At 36.9% G+C, this 21,468-nt stretch overlaps 1 protein-coding gene across 1 annotated transcript in view; it reads left to right on the top strand.

Annotated features, from left to right (window-relative positions):
* The window catches only part of FBN2 (fibrillin 2), a 262,490-nt gene that overhangs the window by 153,291 nt on the left and 87,731 nt on the right, over nt 1–21,468 (top strand). The window contains exons 14-19 of the mRNA XM_040444382.1: nt 420–542; nt 2,335–2,457; nt 8,257–8,409; nt 11,463–11,516; nt 13,143–13,268; nt 15,988–16,113. Coding sequence (XP_040300316.1) covers nt 420–542; nt 2,335–2,457; nt 8,257–8,409; nt 11,463–11,516; nt 13,143–13,268; nt 15,988–16,113 — 705 coding nt within the window. The remainder of the gene's footprint in view (nt 1–419; nt 543–2,334; nt 2,458–8,256; nt 8,410–11,462; nt 11,517–13,142; nt 13,269–15,987; nt 16,114–21,468) is intronic.

Genomic DNA, 21,468 nt, shown 5'->3' with positions numbered 1-21,468 from the left:
TTGACGTCCTGGCAATGTCTGGCAATGCAGTAGGTATCAGTACCTCACACAAATAATCTGTTCACACAGCAACTGGTGATAGTTCACCCAATGATGAAAGTCCAGTTCATTTCACTTGTACCCCTGAAGTCATATTAACATTTTTGCTAATCAAAGTAAAAACCCTTCTCGGGTGGTTTGAGTAACAACTAAGCACAACATTTACTTAATTCTTTCCTTCTTGTCCCTTACGCTAAAGACCCTTGATATTTTCCACACTGTTTGCTCTCACTTGGTAGGCATTCAGATTAGGAAAAAAAAAATCAGTGAGCACATAGCTTATTTATGTAGTAGAATGTGATTGGTAATTATTAATGGAAGGAGTGGGAGCCAGCTCCCCCAAGGCCAGTGGCGTAAGTAACTCCGCTCTTCTCCTGCAGATCATGATGAATGTACGACTACCAACATGTGTTTGAATGGCATGTGCATTAATGAAGATGGTAGCTTCAAGTGCATCTGCAAACCAGGATTTGTCTTGGCTCCAAATGGGCGTTATTGTACTGGTATGTATGGCTCTGAGATAGGAAAGTTACCATGATTGAAACCATCTTTTTTGTGTGAATGAATCATGCAAGAATTACTTCAGTTTCTTCATGCGGATTTCATATTATTCATGTCTGCTGCTAATTCAGCGAGGCAGGTGTCTAAAGCTTCCTAGAAAAACACACATTGTGGTCTAGGAACAGTGATATCTTTACAAAAATAATAATGGTATGGGAAAAATTAAGGGAATGACAGACTGGTTCTAGCAAGTCTGGAAGAGACAATGTAGAAATAATTTCTCTGTATCCCATGCCTAAACAAAAAAGAAGAAGAAAGAAATCTTGAGAGGTTTTCATTTTTGTGTACTAAAACCAGTCATTCATTACTCATTTTGTATTACGTATTTTCCACAAACTAATCTACAGATCGTGACTATATCATTATCTAAAAATCTTACATCGACGTAGTGAAGAAATAATTTGACTGTTCCTATCAATTTTGTTTATAAAGCCATTTTGAAAGCTAAGCTCCAGTGATAATTTTAGTAAGCAAAGAAGTGCTTCATGGAAATAAATAAGACTATATTAGGTTTCTATTCACAGTATGAATTTAGTAAGATGGAATAAATTGTGCAGTTTTTTTTTTCAGTTTTCTCCTTTTAGATGAAATCAACTTTTGAATCCTTTCTGCCTTCCATTACATGCTTACCTGAATACCAAATAATTTCAGCAAAATTCCAGGGAGTGTTGAGGGAGAAAATTCAAGACTGATTCTTGTATTTTTGAATAAAAAATAGCTTCTGGACTATTCAAGAAAGGGGAGTACATTATTCAGTAGAAAGATTGTAGCTCTGCTGTTTCAAATCAAGACCGAGATGTCAGCTCAAGGTTGGTTGAATTGGATTTAACACAGGATTTGAGTTTAGTATTATTGCAGGGTGTAACATTACATTACGGCATGTAACTTTTAGTATTTCCTCAGAAACTTACATGCACATATAAATATGGCCTAAATCCCAGCAGTTTTTGCTGTCTTGCAATTTTTTAAATTTATTTTCTTATTAGAGATAGTGCCATCTGCAAATTGAAATGTTCATGATTTGGCGACCCTGTGTTTTGAAGGCTGTTTCATCTTTCAGGGAAGCCATTGATTGTTGGGTTACATGTGATAAACTTGAGCAGATTGAAAATTAAGAGATGCTCCATATTTTGTTATTATGACTTGATCAAGTTAATATTAAAAAGGCATCTTTCTTTAGTTTGAATTTTATATGTGTGTAAATAAAAGTGCCTGGGTGGCCCAGTCAGTTAAGCATCTGATTCTTGATGTCGGCTCGGGTCATGATCTCATGGTTCATGAGATTGAGCCCTGCACTCTGAGCACAGAGCTTGCTTGGGATTCTCACTCTCTCTGTATCTGCTTCTCTCCCCACCCCCCTCAAAATAAATAAACTTTTTAAAAAATAAGATAATTACAAACATTTACTTTAATTTTAAGAATTTGTTTTACTTAACTTGAATTAAATATCATTTAATAGTTAACAGAATTGGCATATAAATAAAGAAAATTGAGTGTGTAAGGCTCTTTTTTTCCTAATGGATAAAGTGAGGCAACTTTGAGTCAGTATTTCTGAAAATGCATTTGAAAGAGTTGCATTTAGACCTGAGATTTGTTATCACATCTATGTGTCCTTCCATAAATTATAAAATGGAAAACAGAAGGTTGTTAGTCTAGAGTGATGACAACAGGCATAATCTGGAATAAGGTTAAGTTTACCCAGTAATGGCCTGAGTTGTGTTTCCCCCTGGACAGATGTTGACGAATGCCAGACCCCAGGAATCTGCATGAATGGGCACTGCATCAACAATGAAGGGTCCTTCCGCTGTGACTGTCCCCCAGGCCTGGCTGTGGGCGTGGATGGACGCGTGTGTGTTGGTAAGTGAATTGTTCTCCAGTGTCCAAATGGTCTTTGAAAATCGGACAAAAATATATCCATACAGTGGAAAAGTATTCAGCCATAAAAAGGTAGGAAGTACTGCTAAATGCGAAAGTATGGATGCTCCTTGAAAACATGATGCTGAGTGAAAGGAACCGCTCACAAAAGCCCAGATAGTATATGATTCCATTCATATGAAATGTCTGAAGCAAGCAAATCTGTAGAGACAAAGCAGATTCATGTTACTTAGAACAGAGAGGGTGGGGATGCCAGGATAAGGGGGTGGTAGCTAAAGGCATTTTTAAGGTGGTGAAATGTTCTAAAATCAGTTGTAGTGATGGTTATATATATATCTTTATATCTGTATACACATCTGTATCTATATAATCTGTGACTATGCAAAACAAAAAAAAAAGTATTGTACTCTTTAAACGGGTTAATTCTTAGGTACGTGAATTATACCTCAGTAAAGTAGCCTAAAAAATGTACAGGGAGTCCACCTAGCTCCTTGAAGAAGGCTCTGATGAGATGCAAGTAAAAAAAACAAAACAAAACAAAAAAAAACCACTGTCTCTTGATTTCGGTTCAAGTCATGATCTTATGGTTCATGAAATTGAGCCCCCCACTGGGCTCTGTGATGACAGTGTGGAGCCTGCTTGGGATTCTCTCTCTCCTTCTCTATCTAGCCCTACGTGACTGTCTGTCTGTCTCTCTCAAAATAAATAAATATATATTTTTTTAAATGCAGGAGAAGAAAAAAGGAGATCATCCTTAAAAAATAAAAAGAAATCATCCTTAAATCAGAATCCTTGATAATGTTAGCTGACTCTTTAAGTACAGTGGATTTAGATGTTGTAATTCATAACAACTAAGATGAAAGGGGGATTATGGTTATATTTAAATAAGCCCTGTTTATTTAATATATTTAAATAAGCTCAAACAATTTAAAATGTAAATAACTTCTCCCTTAGAACTTGGACTTCTGTCAAAAGGTGGAAATATTTTTACATAGTTATTCCTCATCGCTATGCAGCTAACTATAGAAACAAGGTCAGAATATGAGAGAGAATAGATATTTTATTCTAAACCATGCCAAATTACCTTGGTTTTTAAAGGGGTACTTTTGCCAAATGGGTTCCATGCAAATCAGAGTTACAGGCATCAGTTTTAAAGAGGCAGGCAAATCAAAAATGTTATTGGCATTTCAGACCATATGGCATTTCAACCATATGTCCTAAAGATAACAATAGCAGAGTGAGGTCATTGTAAAAATACACTTAATGTGGTTTTCTCTTCAGCAGGCTTTCCTGAGACCCCTAGGGGGCATTAGCCATTGTGCACCTGCTGTTTCTCAGGTGACTCTGTAGAAAGCAGATACCCTTATTGGTTTAGGAGTGTAGATGACAGAAATGAAATTCTTTCTTAGACATAGGTGATAATACTTTACTCTTCCCTATGGGAATCAAAACTTTTGGATCCCGAAAAGTGGGGGAGAAAAGAAGCAAGAGCAGATGGAAATAATCTGTCCACTTAAGTTCATCTACTGTCTCCAATTTAGGATTTATTTCAGCTTACAAGATTGTTCAGCACTTCACTCAGGGCTATTTTAAATACAGCAGCCGGAAGAATGTAGCTCCTTCTTGCTTCAGGAAGCTAAAATATTTTCAGTTGCTTTAATATACTTAGTTGCCCTTTTCCTTTACCGCAATGATTCTGTTGAAATGTATGATGAGTACAAAACCAGTTTTGGAGGAAGATACTATTTTTCCTTTAAGCAACCAACGTATAAGTAGCAATGAGGAATTCAGTGTCCAAACACAAATCATCATGTATCTTTGCCACATACAGAAAAGGCATCAGACATTGTTGCACAGCCTCCAGGTTTTCACAACTGTGGTCGTTTAAACTTTTTAAAATAAAAACACCATTTGTTCTGGGTATAAAATTATGTATTGCCGTTCCTGTCACCTGCTAGACCTTCTTTCTTGGTCTCTTCCGCCTTTAGTGATGCTCTTGAGATGCAATGATTGTTGAAGTTAGGAATGAATCACTACTATTAATTCTTATTAATTACTTATTATCAATTATATATTTTTCTTCAGTTTGTTTTCTTAGACATTGAGACGTGGGTTTTTATTTTCAAAAAATTAAACTATTATTGTAATTGGTATGTTGAAGAAGCATGGCTCACAGACAGGACATAAACAAAAGACAACTATATTTTGGTCTCTTGCATCCCTTTAAAAAGTATCTTTAAATTTATTCAGTAGAAACCACTCACCCAGTAAGTAAGGAAGAGAACTCAGGCAACCCTATAACTTTACTATTCATAAATAGCAAAACTTTATGTGACTACTTTAGGTAATGAAAACAATGTTAAGTATAGAAATTAGAATGCCCAGAGATAATATTCTGAACCTGACTTGAAGTTACAGTTTCCCTTGCAAGCTCAGACCTTCATCAGCAAGAAGCTTTCTGACTCTACAAGGGTCAAAGTGCAGGAGGAGGGAAGAAGCAGGAGCAACTGGTGACCGGTTCAGGATTGCTTCAAAGTTTCTTGGCTTCCCAGATGTTTAAAGCCACCCCTTGATTTCATAGTTCCTTCAGAGGCATTTGGCTGCCCTTACTGAGAGGCGGACACTGCATTTTCTTCCTGGGGGCTTTACTCATCTGCCTTCTGGTCTTTGAGCAGTCTGTTTCAGATAGGCTCTGTCTGAGGGTGTCTCATCACCTCTCCATGCTGTTGTGTTAGGACGCCTCTTAACGTGGCCCACGTCTAGTCCGTATGACCTGCCATCCTTTTGCCGTGTTAACCTCATTATGGAGGTGGATCTCACTCACCTCCCTCCATTGTCCCTCCCATAGGAAGAGCAGCCACTCACTTTTGCCTCTAGGTATGCCAGGCAGAAGCAGGCATGAAACTCTCCCCCTGCTCCCTGTGAAGTTCTTCTCTTTGGACCAGTGGTGAGGATGGTAGTCCCCCAACTCATAATCCAGCTCTTGCAAAACACTCCTCCTCAAAAAATACTCTTCTTAATTGCTGCTCTTTAAAACTATGTCTTCGATAATTGGGAGGGTTTTCGTGACCTGGCAACTATTTTCCATGTCCACTTCCTTCAGGGTGTAGTCTCAGAATTCACCTTGTTATTTGATATTTATATTATAATATAAATTGGGATTTTGGCTTCCATTTCCTTTCCAACATCCTCCTACATGAGCTTAAGAGTATTTCAACATCAGTTAATTTTCTTTATCCTAGTTGTATTCCTTACTAGCTCTTTGGCCATAGGTAGGATACATCATCTCTCTCTGCCTCTTTTTCTCATTAGTTTTTTGAAAATTAAGTAAAATAATATGAGATTTTTTGTGTAAAGCTTTGAATGGTGTCTGGAATCTAACACATACCCAGCAAGTTAGCTATTAGTTATTCTTGTTCTCTTAGAATCATGGCATCACACCTAGGGTCTTAGAGTTGCTACTTTAAGCAATAAAGAAAAGCTGACAGTAAAAAAAAGAAGCATAAAATAGAATGAGCATTTTGCATCCACACTTTACCACTGGTGTGTAGAATCTGAGCAACTTGTTTAAAAATTCCACTTTTTGGGACGCCTGGGTGGCGCAGTCGGTTAAGCGTCCGACTTCAGCCAGGTCACGATCTCGCAGTCCGTGAGTTCGAGCCCCGCGTCGGGCTCTGTGCTGACAGCTCAGAGCCTGGAGCCTGTTTCGGATTCTGTGTCTCCCTCTCTCTCTGCCCCTCCCCCATTCATGCTCTGTCTCTCTCTGTCCCAAAAATAAATAAAAACGTTGAAAAAAAATAAAATAAAAATTCCACTTTTTAAGTAAGATAAGTCATGGAGAAAATTGATAACATGGAAAAGATACAGGTCAGGAGCATTCAGTTCCAATCTCTCTCCAGAACATGTCTTTGAGCACATCTGATATGAGCACATCTGATATGAGCACATCTGATGGTGCTGCTGGTCCTGATGCCTCTTACCCTGTCCACCTGTAAGCAGTGTCTCAGTTATATGTGAAGAGTATATGCGCTATGGTTCTGGTCTGAAACCTTTAACAGGAGAAGATTGACTGTCCTGATTAAAAATAGAAGAGAGAAATAAGGAAGTCACCATATTCTTTGAGTATTTCCTGTGTGTCTTACACACTGTGCCTACTACTTAACAAACAAGTCTCATTTATTATATAAACTCTATCCTTATTTAATGGGTGATGGGTGTGTTAAGTATTTTAAGTCAGCTCTTTCCCATAGGGACCAGACCCTAGGACAGTTCATGTCCCTAAAACCTACACATATGTTATGTTACTTTCCTTTTCATGGACCTTCTGGTATTGGGTATTCTATACAACTGCGTTAATCTGTAACCCAGGCCGCTACATAATGTGTCTGACTCTTCCTGCATGTACCATAGGCTTTTTATCGACTTCCTTCTAGAAATTGTGAAAGGATTATATTCTCAACATGAAAACAGTAATGAAATTGACCATTCTGTGATGCCCTCTGAGATAACAGATGTCATTATCACAAAAATCATATACAACTCACAAAATCCTATTGGAAATGATGCACTATGTTGTATTTGTGCATACTTGTCTTGGAATGGAGCCCTGCTCTGTTATGTCACTCTGAGCTGGCTTTGCCAGACCCCATCTCATCAGAAGCAGAAGGGGCAGCATGTCTTGTCTGTAGGGTTGTTGTGGTGAATCTCATGTCTTCTTCCATGTGAGTGTTCGCCCATCTCATTGTCTAGTGCAGCCATAAAGCTTATCGTTTTAATGAGAAACGTCACCAGATCATAAGCAGAAGGTGACTCAGGTTACTTTGTGTTATAATAAACAGATAAAACTATTTCCAACAAGTTGGGAATAACTATGCCAGTGTCTGGTTTACACACTGTACAGTTTCTCTGGCCTCTCTGGTGAGCTGAGTTTTTTTATAGTTCACCATTGAGCGTCTGAGAGAACGGTAGCATATTGTATGAGGCGTCAGAGTGAGGGCGTAAGCTGGGTATGCTTCTTTGGAACATAGCATGATGTAAAGGAAAGAGGAAGGACTTTGGAAGTCGCGCAGCCTGAGTATGAATTCCAGCATGAGCAGTGGGTGGTGTAGGACTTGGAGCTACTCAAGTAATCCTTCAGAACCTTGCCTTCCTCACTATAAAACGTGGATAATGATCGCTGTCCTGTGGAGTTGTCAATCAGAATGTTCAGTGAGATCATGTCTGCAAAGCAACAAACCCAATCCTGAGGACACAGAGCAGTGACCATTTTTTTTTTTTTTAATAACTGGGTTTTTTGAGAGTCTGAGATTAAAACATAGTCACAGTAGTAAAATGGGGGTTGACAAGAAAGGCCTCCTAACTCAGAAAGTTGAAGTAAGAAATTTCACAGCCAGGCACTTCATTGTTCCTAAGCACTTCCAAAATAGAAATAGCACGTGTCATTTTGAGTATTGCATAGCCAGTGATTAGAGCTCAAAGTCATGTTTATAAATGATGGCATTATTCCTGCTTCCACGAAAGGCCTGTGGGCTCAAGTGTGATAATGAATGCTTGCATGGTGCGTAAAACTTTGTGTAGAAAAAAAAAAGAATTTTTGACATTACAAGCATGCGTTTATTCATTTCTGAGCACCATTAAATGCTAAAGATACAAAGAAAAAGAAAAGAGGCAAATGCCTTTTAAAGGCTTCCCATCCAGTAGCCCCTTAGGTTCATAGAAACCCTCAGTTTTGAAATCTCTTTCTTTCACCATCTCCAGTTGTCACTCTGCTTCCTCCTGCAGATACTCACATGCGCAGTACATGCTACGGCGGGATCAAGAAGGGAGCTTGTGTCCGTCCTTTCCCCGGTGCGGTGACCAAGTCAGAATGCTGCTGTGCCAATCCAGACTACGGTTTTGGAGAGCCCTGCCAACCCTGCCCTGCGAAAAACTCAGGTAGTCCTGTTTGCCTGTGTCACGTCTGGTAAAGAATCTAGAAAGGTAGCGTTAGATATTTGGCCAAAGAGTACATCAGCTCTCAAGTGTTCTGTCGTTATTTTCAGTTGAAGACCTCCAAGTCTTTGTTGGTATGTGAGGCATAGAATGAGGAAATGTGTCCTGTATTATTATCTATGATCCCCGCACAGAGAGTACACACAGGGGTAGAGGAATGTGTTTGTTGACCCAATTATGGGTGTTATAACATATTTATTATATGGATACCTTACTCCTCAGTGTTTTTGATATTTAATATCATTGTGAAGATGAACAGCATAAAATCTACTTGTCACTTTCAAGGTTATAGTGAATTCACGAGAGCCTGATTTTATTTTTAATCTAGCCACAGCATGGTCTTAGGCTGTAATCTAAGTGAGTAATAATCATTTAGTAATTTTTTCACAGATAGAGTCACATTACATGGCCTAATTCTTTGACTATTCTCTGACTCTTGTTTATTAATATTTTTACATAATCTGTACTGAATTTATGTAAGTATAGTAGGGACTCAAAAATAAACACAACCTCTTTTTTTCTTTAAAGTTGAGAATAGTTGAGAGTGTAGTCAGGCAAATGTATAAACTACAGTTTAGTGTGATTGATGCCTTGCGAGGGACATAGGGACGCCCGTGTGGCTCACTCAGTTAAGTGTCCAGCTCTTGATTTTGGCTCAGGGCTTGATCTTGTGTTTCATGAGATTGAGCCCCGCATCAGGCTCTGAGCTGACAGGGTGGAACTGGCTTGGGATTGCCTCTCTCTCTCTGTCTCTCTCTCCTTCTCTCACTCCCTCTCCCTCTCTTTCTCTCTCTCTCTCTTTCAAAATAAATAAACATTTTTTAAAAAGCAAGACATAAACAGGGAACTGGGAGAGCACACAGGAAGGAGAAGTAAGTGGTCTGGAGAAGCTGGGAAGGACTTCACAGGGCTGGGGGTGGGTATCTGCTTAGTATCATCTTGAAAAAAGGAATAAGAACATTGCAGGTAGGAGATGGAAGAGATGCATTCCAGCCAAGGGAAATGGCTTGTAATTGTGTTGAAAATCTTCAAGGGATTGTTCAAATCTCAGCAAAGCATAAGCCTTCCTCTGGAATGAACTGAGCAGGACATTTTTTTAAAAAGAAGAGTTAAGGTAGGAAATCTTGCCCTAAAAGTGTTTAAGTCAATTATGCATACTATGAAAGATGTACAAAAATTGGTAACAAGGCTAGATGAAAAGGTGAGTGAGCTAATAAAATCTGGCATCTAGAAACAGTTGTGACTATAAATAGGAATGTAAGATACAATAAAGATAACGTTTAGATTGGTGAGGAAAGATTGAACTAAGTAATGAATATTGTTGAAAAATAATAGAAAAAGTATGAAGTTAGCTCCCTGCATTAAACCTTACAAAATAACCTTCTTATAGAATATATAAACTATTTGTAATCTTGTGATAGTAAAGGACTAGCAAGAACAGAAACCAAAGACTAAAATACACAGGTAAGTTGGAAAAATATTTTGCTTAATTTATAAGGAATTTACACAAATTGGTGAGGAAATTTGAAATCCTCCATAGAAAAAAGTGAAGTGTATGCAAACAAGATTTCACAAAATGCAAATGCAAACAGAGAGCCACATGAAAGGATGTGCTAAAATGAAAATTAAAATAAGACGTCATTTTTGTTCATTAGCTTGATAAAGTGCCGATGATTGCTTTTTTCCATATGGGTACTCTCTTCTGCTGATGGAAGGCTAGCCTGGGACATGTAGGGAGAGGAGGAGTATCAGAAGCCTTTAAAAGAGTCATAAATGCTGAGCAGTTTGACTTCCAAGAGATTAATGTACTGATATAATTGAATTTCCTATTATTTATGATAATTGCTGAAAGTTGGACAAACCTGATTTCATCATTATGAGACTGAATAAATGTGGTGCATCCACATAACTGAGTAAAAACAGCAAATAGTCTATTAAGTGGGATATGAACATGAAATGTCTGTGACACAGTGCTGAGAATCCAAGCCTGCTCCCCACCTTACAGCCTCTGTGATCTGGGGAGTGACCTCACATGTCTGCCTGAGTGTTCTCAGGTGTCAAAGAGGACAGCAATGGTATCTAGTTTGTGATTATTACTCAGCTGTAAAAGAGAATGAGAACTTGCCATTTGCAACAACTAAGATGGACTTAGGGATGTTATGCTAAGTGAAAGAAGTCAGAGAAAGAAAGATACCATATGATTTCACTTACACGTGGAATCTAAAACTCAGAGCAAACAAACAAACAGAAGCAGAAGGTGACCTGTAAACACAGAGCAGACACTAATGGTTGTGAGGGAGTGGTTAGGCCACATGGGTGAAGGGGAATGGAAGGTATAGGCTTCCAGCTTTGGAATGAGTACATCACGGGAATAAAAGGTACAGCAAAGGGAATACAGTCAGCAGTACTCTAACGGTGATGTGACAAACGGTAGGTACGCTTGTAAGGAGCACGGCATAACGTATCAGATTGTCCAGTCACAATGTATTATGGCTGAAACTAATGTAACATCGTGTGTTAACCATGCTTAAATAAAATGTCTGTTTCATTTGTAATATTGGGAGAATTAAATAAACTATTAGAAAATGCTGGAATACCAGGCACATGGTAAATGCTGGTATGTAAGTATTGCTGTTATTTAAGTATTCTCTATAATTATTTTGTTACTGAGAGAAAAAAAGTTAAAAAGCATTCTCTACAATCCATTTTGGATTTTTTTTTTTAAGTTTCCAAATGTGGAATATATTTGTAACATTTATCGTTATATTAACTATATTCAGGGTGATAATCACAAGTGAGTTTTATTTTTTTATGCTCATCCATGATTTTGGAATTGTCAAAGTAATTGTGTGCTGGAAAATAGTAACTATTTTTTTCATTTTAAAAATTATTACCAGTGATTTTTCTTCATGGTAGTTTTGGAGTGATGTAAGTGACTTGTATACAGAGAGATAGTGCTTAGAGTTTTTCATTTCTGTATTTTTTTTATCTTCCAGCCGAATTCCATGGTCTTTGTAGTAGTGGAGTAGGTATCACTGTGGATGGAAGAGGTAACGCTATTCTATATTCAGTCTTACAGTAATTATGAAATTCGTAGCTTTATGATTATAACATGAGTTGTGAGCATTTCATAAAACATCAGTGTAAAATATTAAAACAAATTATCAGTGTAAAAAACTCAGTGTAAAATAATAAGATAAATTATCTCCTAGAATAGTGGTTATAAGCTAGATATATTAAATGTATGTAGATGCCACATTCATAGTAGATAAATATTTAACTTTTAAATACACGTTGTTGAAAATGTCTCTAGCAAACTAGACCTGTAATTTTGTGAGTACCATTGCTTAACAAGAGGCTAAAGTTGGTATTTAGGTTTAGAAAAAGTGAGTCCGTTTAAAGAGAAAATATTAAATAGTGGTGCTGACATGATTTTAAAAAATCCTTAAGAGATACTTGATATGGATCAAGTTTGGGATTTACTACCCTAAAAATGAAGATTATTTGTGCCTAAGAATACTGAAACTTTCTAAATTTAAATAAGAAATTCATTCACATTTTCTTATTTTAAACAGCAATATGATTAACAAAATGCCACCATGAAACATTAAATATTAAATGAATTTGTTTATAACTTTAAAGTTCTTTTATACACGTATAGTATACACATACAGTTTCTTATGTGTTTTTTTTTTTTAAGAAAACTGTAGGGTATTGTTAATCTTCACTGTATGTATGTATGTATGTATTTCTTCTCCTTTTGTGTTTGAGAAGATTTTAGACACATTTTAGATCAGTTGACAGTAATACTGCATCTTTGCCATGAACACCAGAAACCACAGTAAGGAAACCAACTTGTATAAGGATGTTTGTCCCAAAAATAAAATGAAAAAGCTAACATTTCTGGGGTATGTTAAGGTCTTCCACATTCTGGAAAACAATTGTTAAGATTAAAATTTGAGCATCATGACCAAAATTTGATACTATGTCCATTTTTTTAATCCCCTCTCACTATGGTCTCTGCAACAGAGCCAGCCACTTGTTCCAAGTACTGGGTTGCTCAGACGAGCACGTCATTCTTCAAGTCTTGCCCACGGCCAACAGAGTACTCACTGTTGATGGCTTCTTATAAAACATTGGGTTCTCAAGCATCCATATTTGAACTGTCCTCTCCATTAATTTCAACTTGTCAACAATGAGAAACATTTATTAAGTATCATATTACTTAGTTGATTGTAAAAAAAAATGATAATAAAATAGAAATATTCCATGCCTTTGGGGACCATAAAATTATATAAGTCACCCTAATAAATGGTTGTCCTTTAATTAGATGGTTATAATACCTATCGAGTTAAGTTTTCCTTTGGATTTTAAGCCAACAGCCTGTAAATTTCTTTATTAATTTTATCATAAATGCAGGCACATTACGTGGTTTAGTCCTTTGAGTTTCTGCCAGTTCCCTTCATTTTTCTTTTAACTTACCAGGGAATTGTCCTGTATCCCTTAATTTCAGTCTCTTATTCCTTATTTTCATTTTCTTTCCCCTTGTGAAAGCCAGGCAAATTGTGGGTTTGCGGAGTTAAACACTTTATATGTTGAGTGATCTTTATTAGGCCTACATATGTCAACAAACAATGCAATATCTGTGAGCATTAAACTTTCAACATTTAATGCAGATATCAATGAATGTGCTTTGGATCCCGATATATGTGCCAATGGAATTTGTGAAAATTTACGTGGTAGTTACCGTTGTAATTGCAACAGTGGCTATGAGCCAGATGCGTCTGGAAGAAACTGTATTGGTAAGTTGCTGTATTTATACGAGAACTTTTTGTATAGTTTCATTTCATGGATTATAAGAGAAATTGAAATACAAATAAGTGAATAAAACTGCAGATCTTACAGTTTCTCTTTCCTTCTTATAGAGAGAAATAAAGCTATTGGAATCCACCCAATTCTGTTACAAAATAACAAGCTTTTTAGTGGCAGAACTTAGTATTTAAATCATTCTGTTCCCAAATGAATAGATATATACTCCATTACTGTCTTGTATTTCTGCATATATCTAAATCGTGCAGTTTTTTTTTTCCACTAAGAAAGGGACTTCAGAGTTAACAAGGCAGTACGTTAAGAAAATGAACTGTTACAGGTTTAGAAAACTTTGACTTACAAGGAAACAACTAGTTGCTACAACCTATCCAAACTAGGTGTTTCTTTATGTAATTTATAAAAGAAGGTTTATAAAAACTCAGGTACCTAGTTCATCTATTCGAGAATTTGTGAAGAATTTAGATTTTCTCATAGAGCACTGAGTCCATTTTTATAAAGCGAATGCTGTCAATTCATCATTATACATAATAATGGTTACACCTAATCACTGATGACTCTTAAAACCAAGTTTTGATGATTATGATTAGGAAAAAAATATTTTTCAGCCCTTATGGCACTGAATTTCATTATTGAATATATTCATTTGATCTTGAGTTGAAGATATATGTACAGATAGATGTGTAAGTCTGTATTAAATATCATATGCTTATAATGGATTTTGACCCTTATGAGGAAGGGCACCAGCCAAAGATTATTGAACATTTATAAAAACATGTAAACCTACTACCTGCTATTCACCAGAAGAAAAGTTGCTTCCAGCATAACTGCTGAACACAGTTGAGCACAGGGGCATGCTACTGGAAACAGGGAGATTCAGTGAGCATTTATACCCTAAACATGTTTCATGGCACTACTTGACTCTTTAAAGTAAGAATATGCATAATTTTGATAAAAATTAGAACTACATTTTAAAATTAAAATGAGGCCAGATTTTAGTTTTAGTTGGCTAGGGTTGCTGTAAAAAAAAAAAAAAAAAAAAAAAAAAACAAAAAAAAAACCCTACAAAGTTTGAGTTGCTTCAAGCAAGAGAAATTTATTGTCTCACAATTTGGGAAGCCAAAAATCCAAAGTCAAGGTATTCAGAGAGAGGGCTATGCTCCCTCTAATGGCTCCAGGACAGGATCTTTCCTTTCTTCTTCTAGCTTCGGGTGTTTGCCTGCAATCTTGATGTTCCTTGGCCTGCAGTTGCATCACTCTGGTCACATGTACATCTTTTCTGTGTCTTTTCACTTCATCTTCCTGCTCTGTTTCACATCATTTCCCCTTTTTTATGGACAGTGGCCATATTGGATTACATCCTACCCTAATGATCTCACTTTAGCTTAATTACTTCTATAACATTCCTTTTCCCAAATAAGGTCACATACTGGCTTCAACCAAAGTTTTTTTGAGGAACACATTTTAACCCAAAGCATGGAATAGTAGGTAAATAATTTGTGATGCAGCAAGCTGACACAATCATGGGGAAGTGTATGGAACTGCTTAAAATACAGTGTTACCAAGTCAGAATGGGAGCAAAAACATAACATCCAAACGAAAAAAGATCAGATAAGACACAAAAAATAATATTTATCAGTGCTGATAGAAGTACAGCAAATATTTTTCCAATATCTGTTTTCCAAATTTTTACAACAGTATACCGTATATATAGTTTGGTAAGATACAATTGTTATTCATGAGACTAAAAATAGGTTAAAGGAACTATGCTCCCCACACTTCATTTTTTATTTCTTTCTGTTATTAACTACATTTGCAAAAATGAGCACAGACATGAAGATAAAACTCAGTGTGAGCTTCTTAAACCTGAGCATTACATAATATTTTCTAGGCTGTTGTAGACTTCTAACAGAATATACAAAATAGATCATTAATTCCCCATAAATAATGAATTGTGTCTGAAGTCAAAACCTAATGGAAAAAGAGTAGTAAGCACCTTTTGTTTAGTGCCATTTAACGCATTTTGATTAGAATTTTAATTTAAAAAAACTTTTTAAAATCATCTGTTTTTATTATATATAAACAAGTATATAGGTGAGTGAGTAATCTTTTGATGTATTTCATTGGTGCTTTCAAATATATAGTGTGTGTGTGTGTGTGTGTGTGTGTGTGTGTGTGTGTGTTCATTCAGGGACTTAAGAACATTTTCAAAATAGGCACCAGTATAAGAATGTTCTTGTACAAGTAAAACCGAATATATTTTGCTTAGGATCAAGGAATGTACTGTGGGCACAAAGAGACTAAGTCTTTTTGGCGGGGTGGGTGCGGGGCAGTGAGATAGGCAAAGGGGATTAAATGAAGTGTCCACTTCCAGTTGTAAAATAAATAAGTCGCAGGGATAAAAAGTACAGCACAGGGAATATGGTCAATAATATTGTAAAAAATTTGTAATTACTCTTACCATGGGAAGCATTGCATGATATATATAAATATTGAATCACTATATTGTAAACCTGAAACTAATATAATATTGCATGTCAACTGTACTTCACTTAAAAATATATTAACTTTTTAAAAGGAGAGATGAAATCAAGGAGGGGATGAGGAAAAATAAAAATAAAAATAAAACTTTATTGGTCATCGGATTGTTCATTTCAACATGTGTTTCTCCTGTCTTTGAATGGCGGTTTTCAGACATTGATGAGTGCTTGGTAAACAGACTGCTCTGTGACAATGGCCTGTGCAGAAACACGCCTGGAAGTTACAGTTGCACGTGCCCACCTGGGTATGTGTTCAGAACGGAGACAGAGACATGTGAAGGTAAGAGATGTCTTGCTTGCCTAGTTGTGAAGCGTAAGTACCTAAATGGCCATCGATGTTTGTATAGTACATTGATGAAAAAAGATAGTGAACAGAGTATTGTTTGAATATTTTTAAAATTCAATGATCTCCTTCAGCCTCATCTGTCAATTTTGAGAAATCACCTGTACTGGGGTGTCTGGCTAGCTCATTTGGTAGAGCATCTGACTCTTAATCTCAGGGTCATGAATTTCAGCCCCAGGGTTGGTATAGAGATTACTTAAGTAAATAAATATACCTTAAAAAAATAAAGAAGGAGCGCCTGGGTGGCTCAGTTGGATAAATGTCTGACTTCAGCTCAGGTCATGAGATCACAGTTCTGGGTTCCAGCCCCGCATCAGGCTCTATGCTGACAGCTCATTGCCTGGAGCCTGCTTCAAATTCTGCGTCTCCTTCTTTCTATGCCCCTCCCCCACTCACGCTCTGTCTCTTTCTCTCAAGAATAAATAAAAGTAAAATTAAAAAAATTTAAAAAAAGAAGAAAAAGAAGAAGTTTTCTTTTCTCTTTTTTTTTTTTTTAATTTTTTTTCAACGTTTATTTATTTTTGGGACAGAGAGAGACAGAGCATGAACGGGGGAGGGGCAGAGAGAGAGGGAGACACAGAATCGGAAACAGGCTCCAGGCTCTGAGCCATCAGCCCAGAGCCTGACGCGGGGCTCGAACTCACGGACCGCGAGATCATGACCTGGCTGAAGTCGGACGCTTAACCGACTGCGCCACCCAGGCGCCCCTTCTTTTCTTTTTTTAAAAACTGTCATATACTAGCCTCGGGGAAACCTGGCAGGTAATGTCAGAGTCAGCCCTGAGGCACTTTCTCTTTGGATTGATTGATACACCTCAGAGATTGGCCCAGAAAATATTTGGGGCCTGAGTAAAAATGGTCACCATAAATATATAATCTAAGGAAATTGTCCTTGCCATTTGATGATTTAAAAGTTACCATTTAGGTTTATTGATAGTAAATCACTGGTTAAAAACTTCTTTCTTTTAACCACATTTTTGTGTAGTGGATGCTGTGTGAATTACTTACATGACAAAGGGCCTCATTTTCAGTGAGATACCAGCTAAGCAAGCAGGGCATTCAATTATGATTTTGTTTCTTTACCTAAGTCCTGTGTATTTCTGAATAATCCGTTGTCTGACTCCTAGTCATTGTTCTTTTTAAGTCTTCCTGGGGAGTGGGGGCGGTGGGAGGGGGCACCTATACGAGTGTCCTCTGAAGGTCTCAAATCCAGAAACTGCTGCCAGTTACTTAAAAAAAGATTCCATCTTTAATTATTTTGAATAGACCTTTCCTTTTCTGTTGAAATAGTTCTTTTTTGGTGACTCCATAGCCAAGAAAACAGCAGTAGTAATATGATGCAAAAAGATGTTACCATTCTCTTTTCTTATTGTTTCATTTCAAAGCATTCTTGTGAACTGAAACAAGTTAGGGCTTGAACAAGATGCCAGAACACAAGTGACTCAGCTGAAGTCAATGAAATGCAATTACAAAGTGCAATTCTAAGTTTGGATTGAATTGGAGGGACCACTGAAAAATACTAATAAGCCTGAAGAAAACAACAACAACAACAAAACAATAAGAAAAAACCCCTAAGTATAAAAGGCAGTTTCTCTAAACTCAGTCCTGATACCTGTCCCCCTGCTACCCCCACCTCTTGCAGGAGCTCCTCAAAGAGCAACACTTCTTTCTTTCAATCCTAGTTAACGTACTTGAAGATTCATCTTCTCCATAGTTGAGCAGAAACAATAGAAAAGCTGTCTTTTTTTTTTTTTTAATGTTTATTTCTGAGAGAGACAGAATGTGAGCAGAGGAGGGGCAGAGAGTGAGGGAGACGCTGAATCTGAAGAAGGCTCCAGGCTCTGAGCTGTTGGCAGAGAGGCTGATGGTGGGACTCGAACCCTTGAACCATGAGATCATGACCTGAACCGAAGTGGATGCTTAGCCGACTGAGCCCCCCAGATGCCGCTGAAAAGCTGTCTTTTTTAAGTAGCTCAGGTGTCACCAATATATTCAGCTAGAGTGTTTCCTATATTATCCTTCAGAATTGCTCTGAGAAACATACTCTGTAAAAAAAAAAAATACTCTAGCCATATTTCCTCTATAGGTTTTTTTTTTTTGAGGCAGCAAGAAGGGATTTCAAGAGTTGTAGTGTTTTGTTTTTTTCTTTATTCCCAAGTTTCTGCATTTCCTTCCCATTGTGCTTGATCAGTTTTATTTTTTGTGTTTGTGAGGATGAGCTTCTCTTAAGGGTCAGGAAACTCTGAAAGCATGTCAGCTTAGGATACCTTCTTGGTTTAATGGGGAAGCTGATGAACTAGTTTCCCTGCCCAGTCAAAATACCCTTTAGTCCTGTCTTGAGAGAGGCACATAATGGGGAAGGAGGTGGATGGTGTCTTTGAATCAGTTTGGGCCCAGTTGTGTTTGTACACTGAATTGTCAGTGATTTTTATAGCATTTTCCCACCATTGTAACAAGTAAGATGGAAGTGAAGGGTACTAACGCATAAATAAAAGGCAGGGTCTCACCTGCCTGCAGGAACAATTGAAGAGTAGGAGCGAATGGTGTTTAAGCAAATGGTTGGATGATTATATAAATATGAGGGACATTGGGACCAAATCAGGCAACAGTGTTAGTTAGAATGAGTGCTCTTTACTTTTGTCCAAAGGATAATTGTTCATGATAAATCTAAGCCTTTTCTTTAATATGAAATATATTTCGTATCTGTCATTCATAAGAACGAAGCTCATGTTCTGTAAAAAGAAGAGAAATGATAGAGAAATATTTTGGCTCTAGCCTGATGGCATTTGTGGAAATAAAAGTGATTTATTGTGAGAAACCTAACCAAATAGCTTATTTCTCAATTTCTTCCCACTGTTAAGTCATTTGCATTTTATTAAGTATTTAAAAAAAAAAAGATTTGAAGGCCACGATTGTCTTTTTCCCTTGAGTCTTCTCATTTCTGCCATTGCATTCACACAGTACATGTGTCTGCCTGAAGCATTTCTCCTTATTCTGTCCTTTCTAAACTAATTTCCAAAGACTAGGCTGGGAATTATTAGCAGATTCAGTGGAGACTCCAGCTTTCTCTGTATATATTTACTATAGTCACTAATTTTGCTTGTCGTTCATGTTTTCAACAGGCTATTTTAAATATATAATAAATAGCAGTAATAATAAAGTTCCGCTGATAGTTCAGACTAAAGTTTCAAAAAATTTATTTTACTTTTTTTGTTTGAGCTCCACAAGTCTGTGAAAGTTAACATTTTTACAGCAAGCACTGTGGTTTAGATTGTGTTTCCAGTGACATAACTAGTTAAATGTAAACCAGATGTGCTTTGAAGTTTATTTCCAGGAATGTACAGTGAACTGTTTCAATTCCTGGTTCCATGACATTTGTAACATAAAAACATTGTATTTAAAGAAAAATTAAACCATTGATATTTGTAGCTGTCATTGTGTGTGTTTATAGTTTGGGAGTTCATAATTGCTTAATTTAGAATAGGGATTTCAAAATATATGATAATTGACATTTTGCTTTTTTTAGGAGCTTCTTACAAATGAAATTCATAGGTGAATTATATATAGTTTGTCCTCAGATTAGTTATCTGCTTCTTTTTTTGACTATCTGGTTCCCTCTTCCTGTTGTGTTTTTACTAAAAGAATTGCAGTACTCTGGAGTAGATGCTTTCATTTTAAATCTGTGCTATATTTACAAAACCTGCTCTTGTATTTTTCTTTTAAGAGGATTTCTTGATACAAACAAAGTGATTAAAAACAAAAAAAGATGCATTCATATTTCCTCAATTTCTACTTCAAGAATTAAGTTAGTACCTAGGTACTTGCTTAGTAATTTTGAAGTAGTGAAGAGGGTATATACCTGTTTTCCACGTTGATTTTTAAATTTGTGTTTCAAGTCCATAGACTTGCAAGTCAGCAGTGAGTCCTGGCTTTTCAGGAGCAATTTAAATTTATATTTGACTTGGGCATTCAAGAGCAAGCATTGCAGTCGTTTGGTTATTTTTATGTTTTCCTCAACATAGTATTTTATATTTAATTCAAAGAGGTGTTGGGACGCCTGGGTGGCTCAGTCGGTTGGGCATCCGACTTCAGCTCAGGTCATGATCTCACGGTCGTGAGTTCAAGCCCTGCATCGGGCTCTGTGCTGACAGCTCAGAGCCTGGAGCCTGTTTCGGATTCTGTGTCTCCCTCTCTCTGCACCTCCCCTGCTCATGCTCTGTCTCTCTCTGTCTCAAAAATAAATAAAAACATTAAAAAAAAAAAAAGAAAAAAGGTGTTTAGGAAAAAAAAAAAAGTACCCTGGTGAGCTCAGAAATGCTTGTGGTCAACAACAAAAAATGCCTTGGGGTGTGCTGACCTGTTTCACATAATTAACCAAGTACAAAAAAAAAAAAAATCTGTATCCTTTCTTTAAATTGAATGGTTGAGTTTATACTGGGAGTCAGTTTTGGGTATTGTTTCTAGCATTTGGACTGAAGCTTGTATTTATTTGTAATTAACTCCCGTTAAACTAATTTTATTGGCTTGACAATTGCTTTAGTTACCACTTGAGAACATGGGTGTGCTTGTTTACTTATGACAGTCAGTAAGGATTGTGTGGATTATGCGGAGTTGATTAATGATTCAAAGCAGATTAATGACAGCAAAGGTGTGTTTTAAGCAATTAAAAGTTCTTTTTTTATCTTACCAAAATCAGTTTTGTTTTGTTTTGGTTTTGATTTTTTTAAAGTCTGTGCACCAAACGTGTAAATGTAAACAGGCTAAAGAGAGAGGCAGGTAGATGAAGTCTGGAAGAGAATACTCTACTCAGTATTAAAGTTTCATCCCTCGTTTCCTGAGTTTTTTCCAGGAGTTTGGAATGAAAGGCAGCATTGTGATATATTGTCTCTAACACAGGCTTTTTTAATTCTTCTAAAACCTCCCAGAGCCACAAATGACAGAAACAGTCAACCTTTGTTTGTGCCCAGCATATTGTACCCAGGAATATGGTTGTTTTCCATCCATTCAGAATAGAGATTTCCCACAGGACAGTTCTGTCTTATTGTGGGGGAAATCAATCCCAATTTGTGCAAAGCGGTAGTGAAAGAGTGACAAGTAACGTACTAAATCCTTTCACAATACTGGGCTGATTCCTGTAGTCCTACTGAGCCCCTAGTCCTGTCTGCGTGTATCCATGCTATAAAATTCATGTCTCCGTTCCCCATTCACTTTATGCCTCCTAGATCCATATTAAAATTGCAACAGCCAAGTTTACCAGACATTCTGGCATAGCATGGCTTGTTGGAATAATATT

This window comes from Herpailurus yagouaroundi, unplaced genomic scaffold (genome assembly GCF_014898765.1).
Source record: "Herpailurus yagouaroundi ecotype Mexico unplaced genomic scaffold, PumYag 192, whole genome shotgun sequence".
Lineage (NCBI taxonomy): Eukaryota > Metazoa > Chordata > Mammalia > Carnivora > Felidae > Herpailurus > Herpailurus yagouaroundi.
Note: the sequence above shows the minus strand (reverse complement) of the source record. Positions and strands in the feature narration are given on the sequence as shown.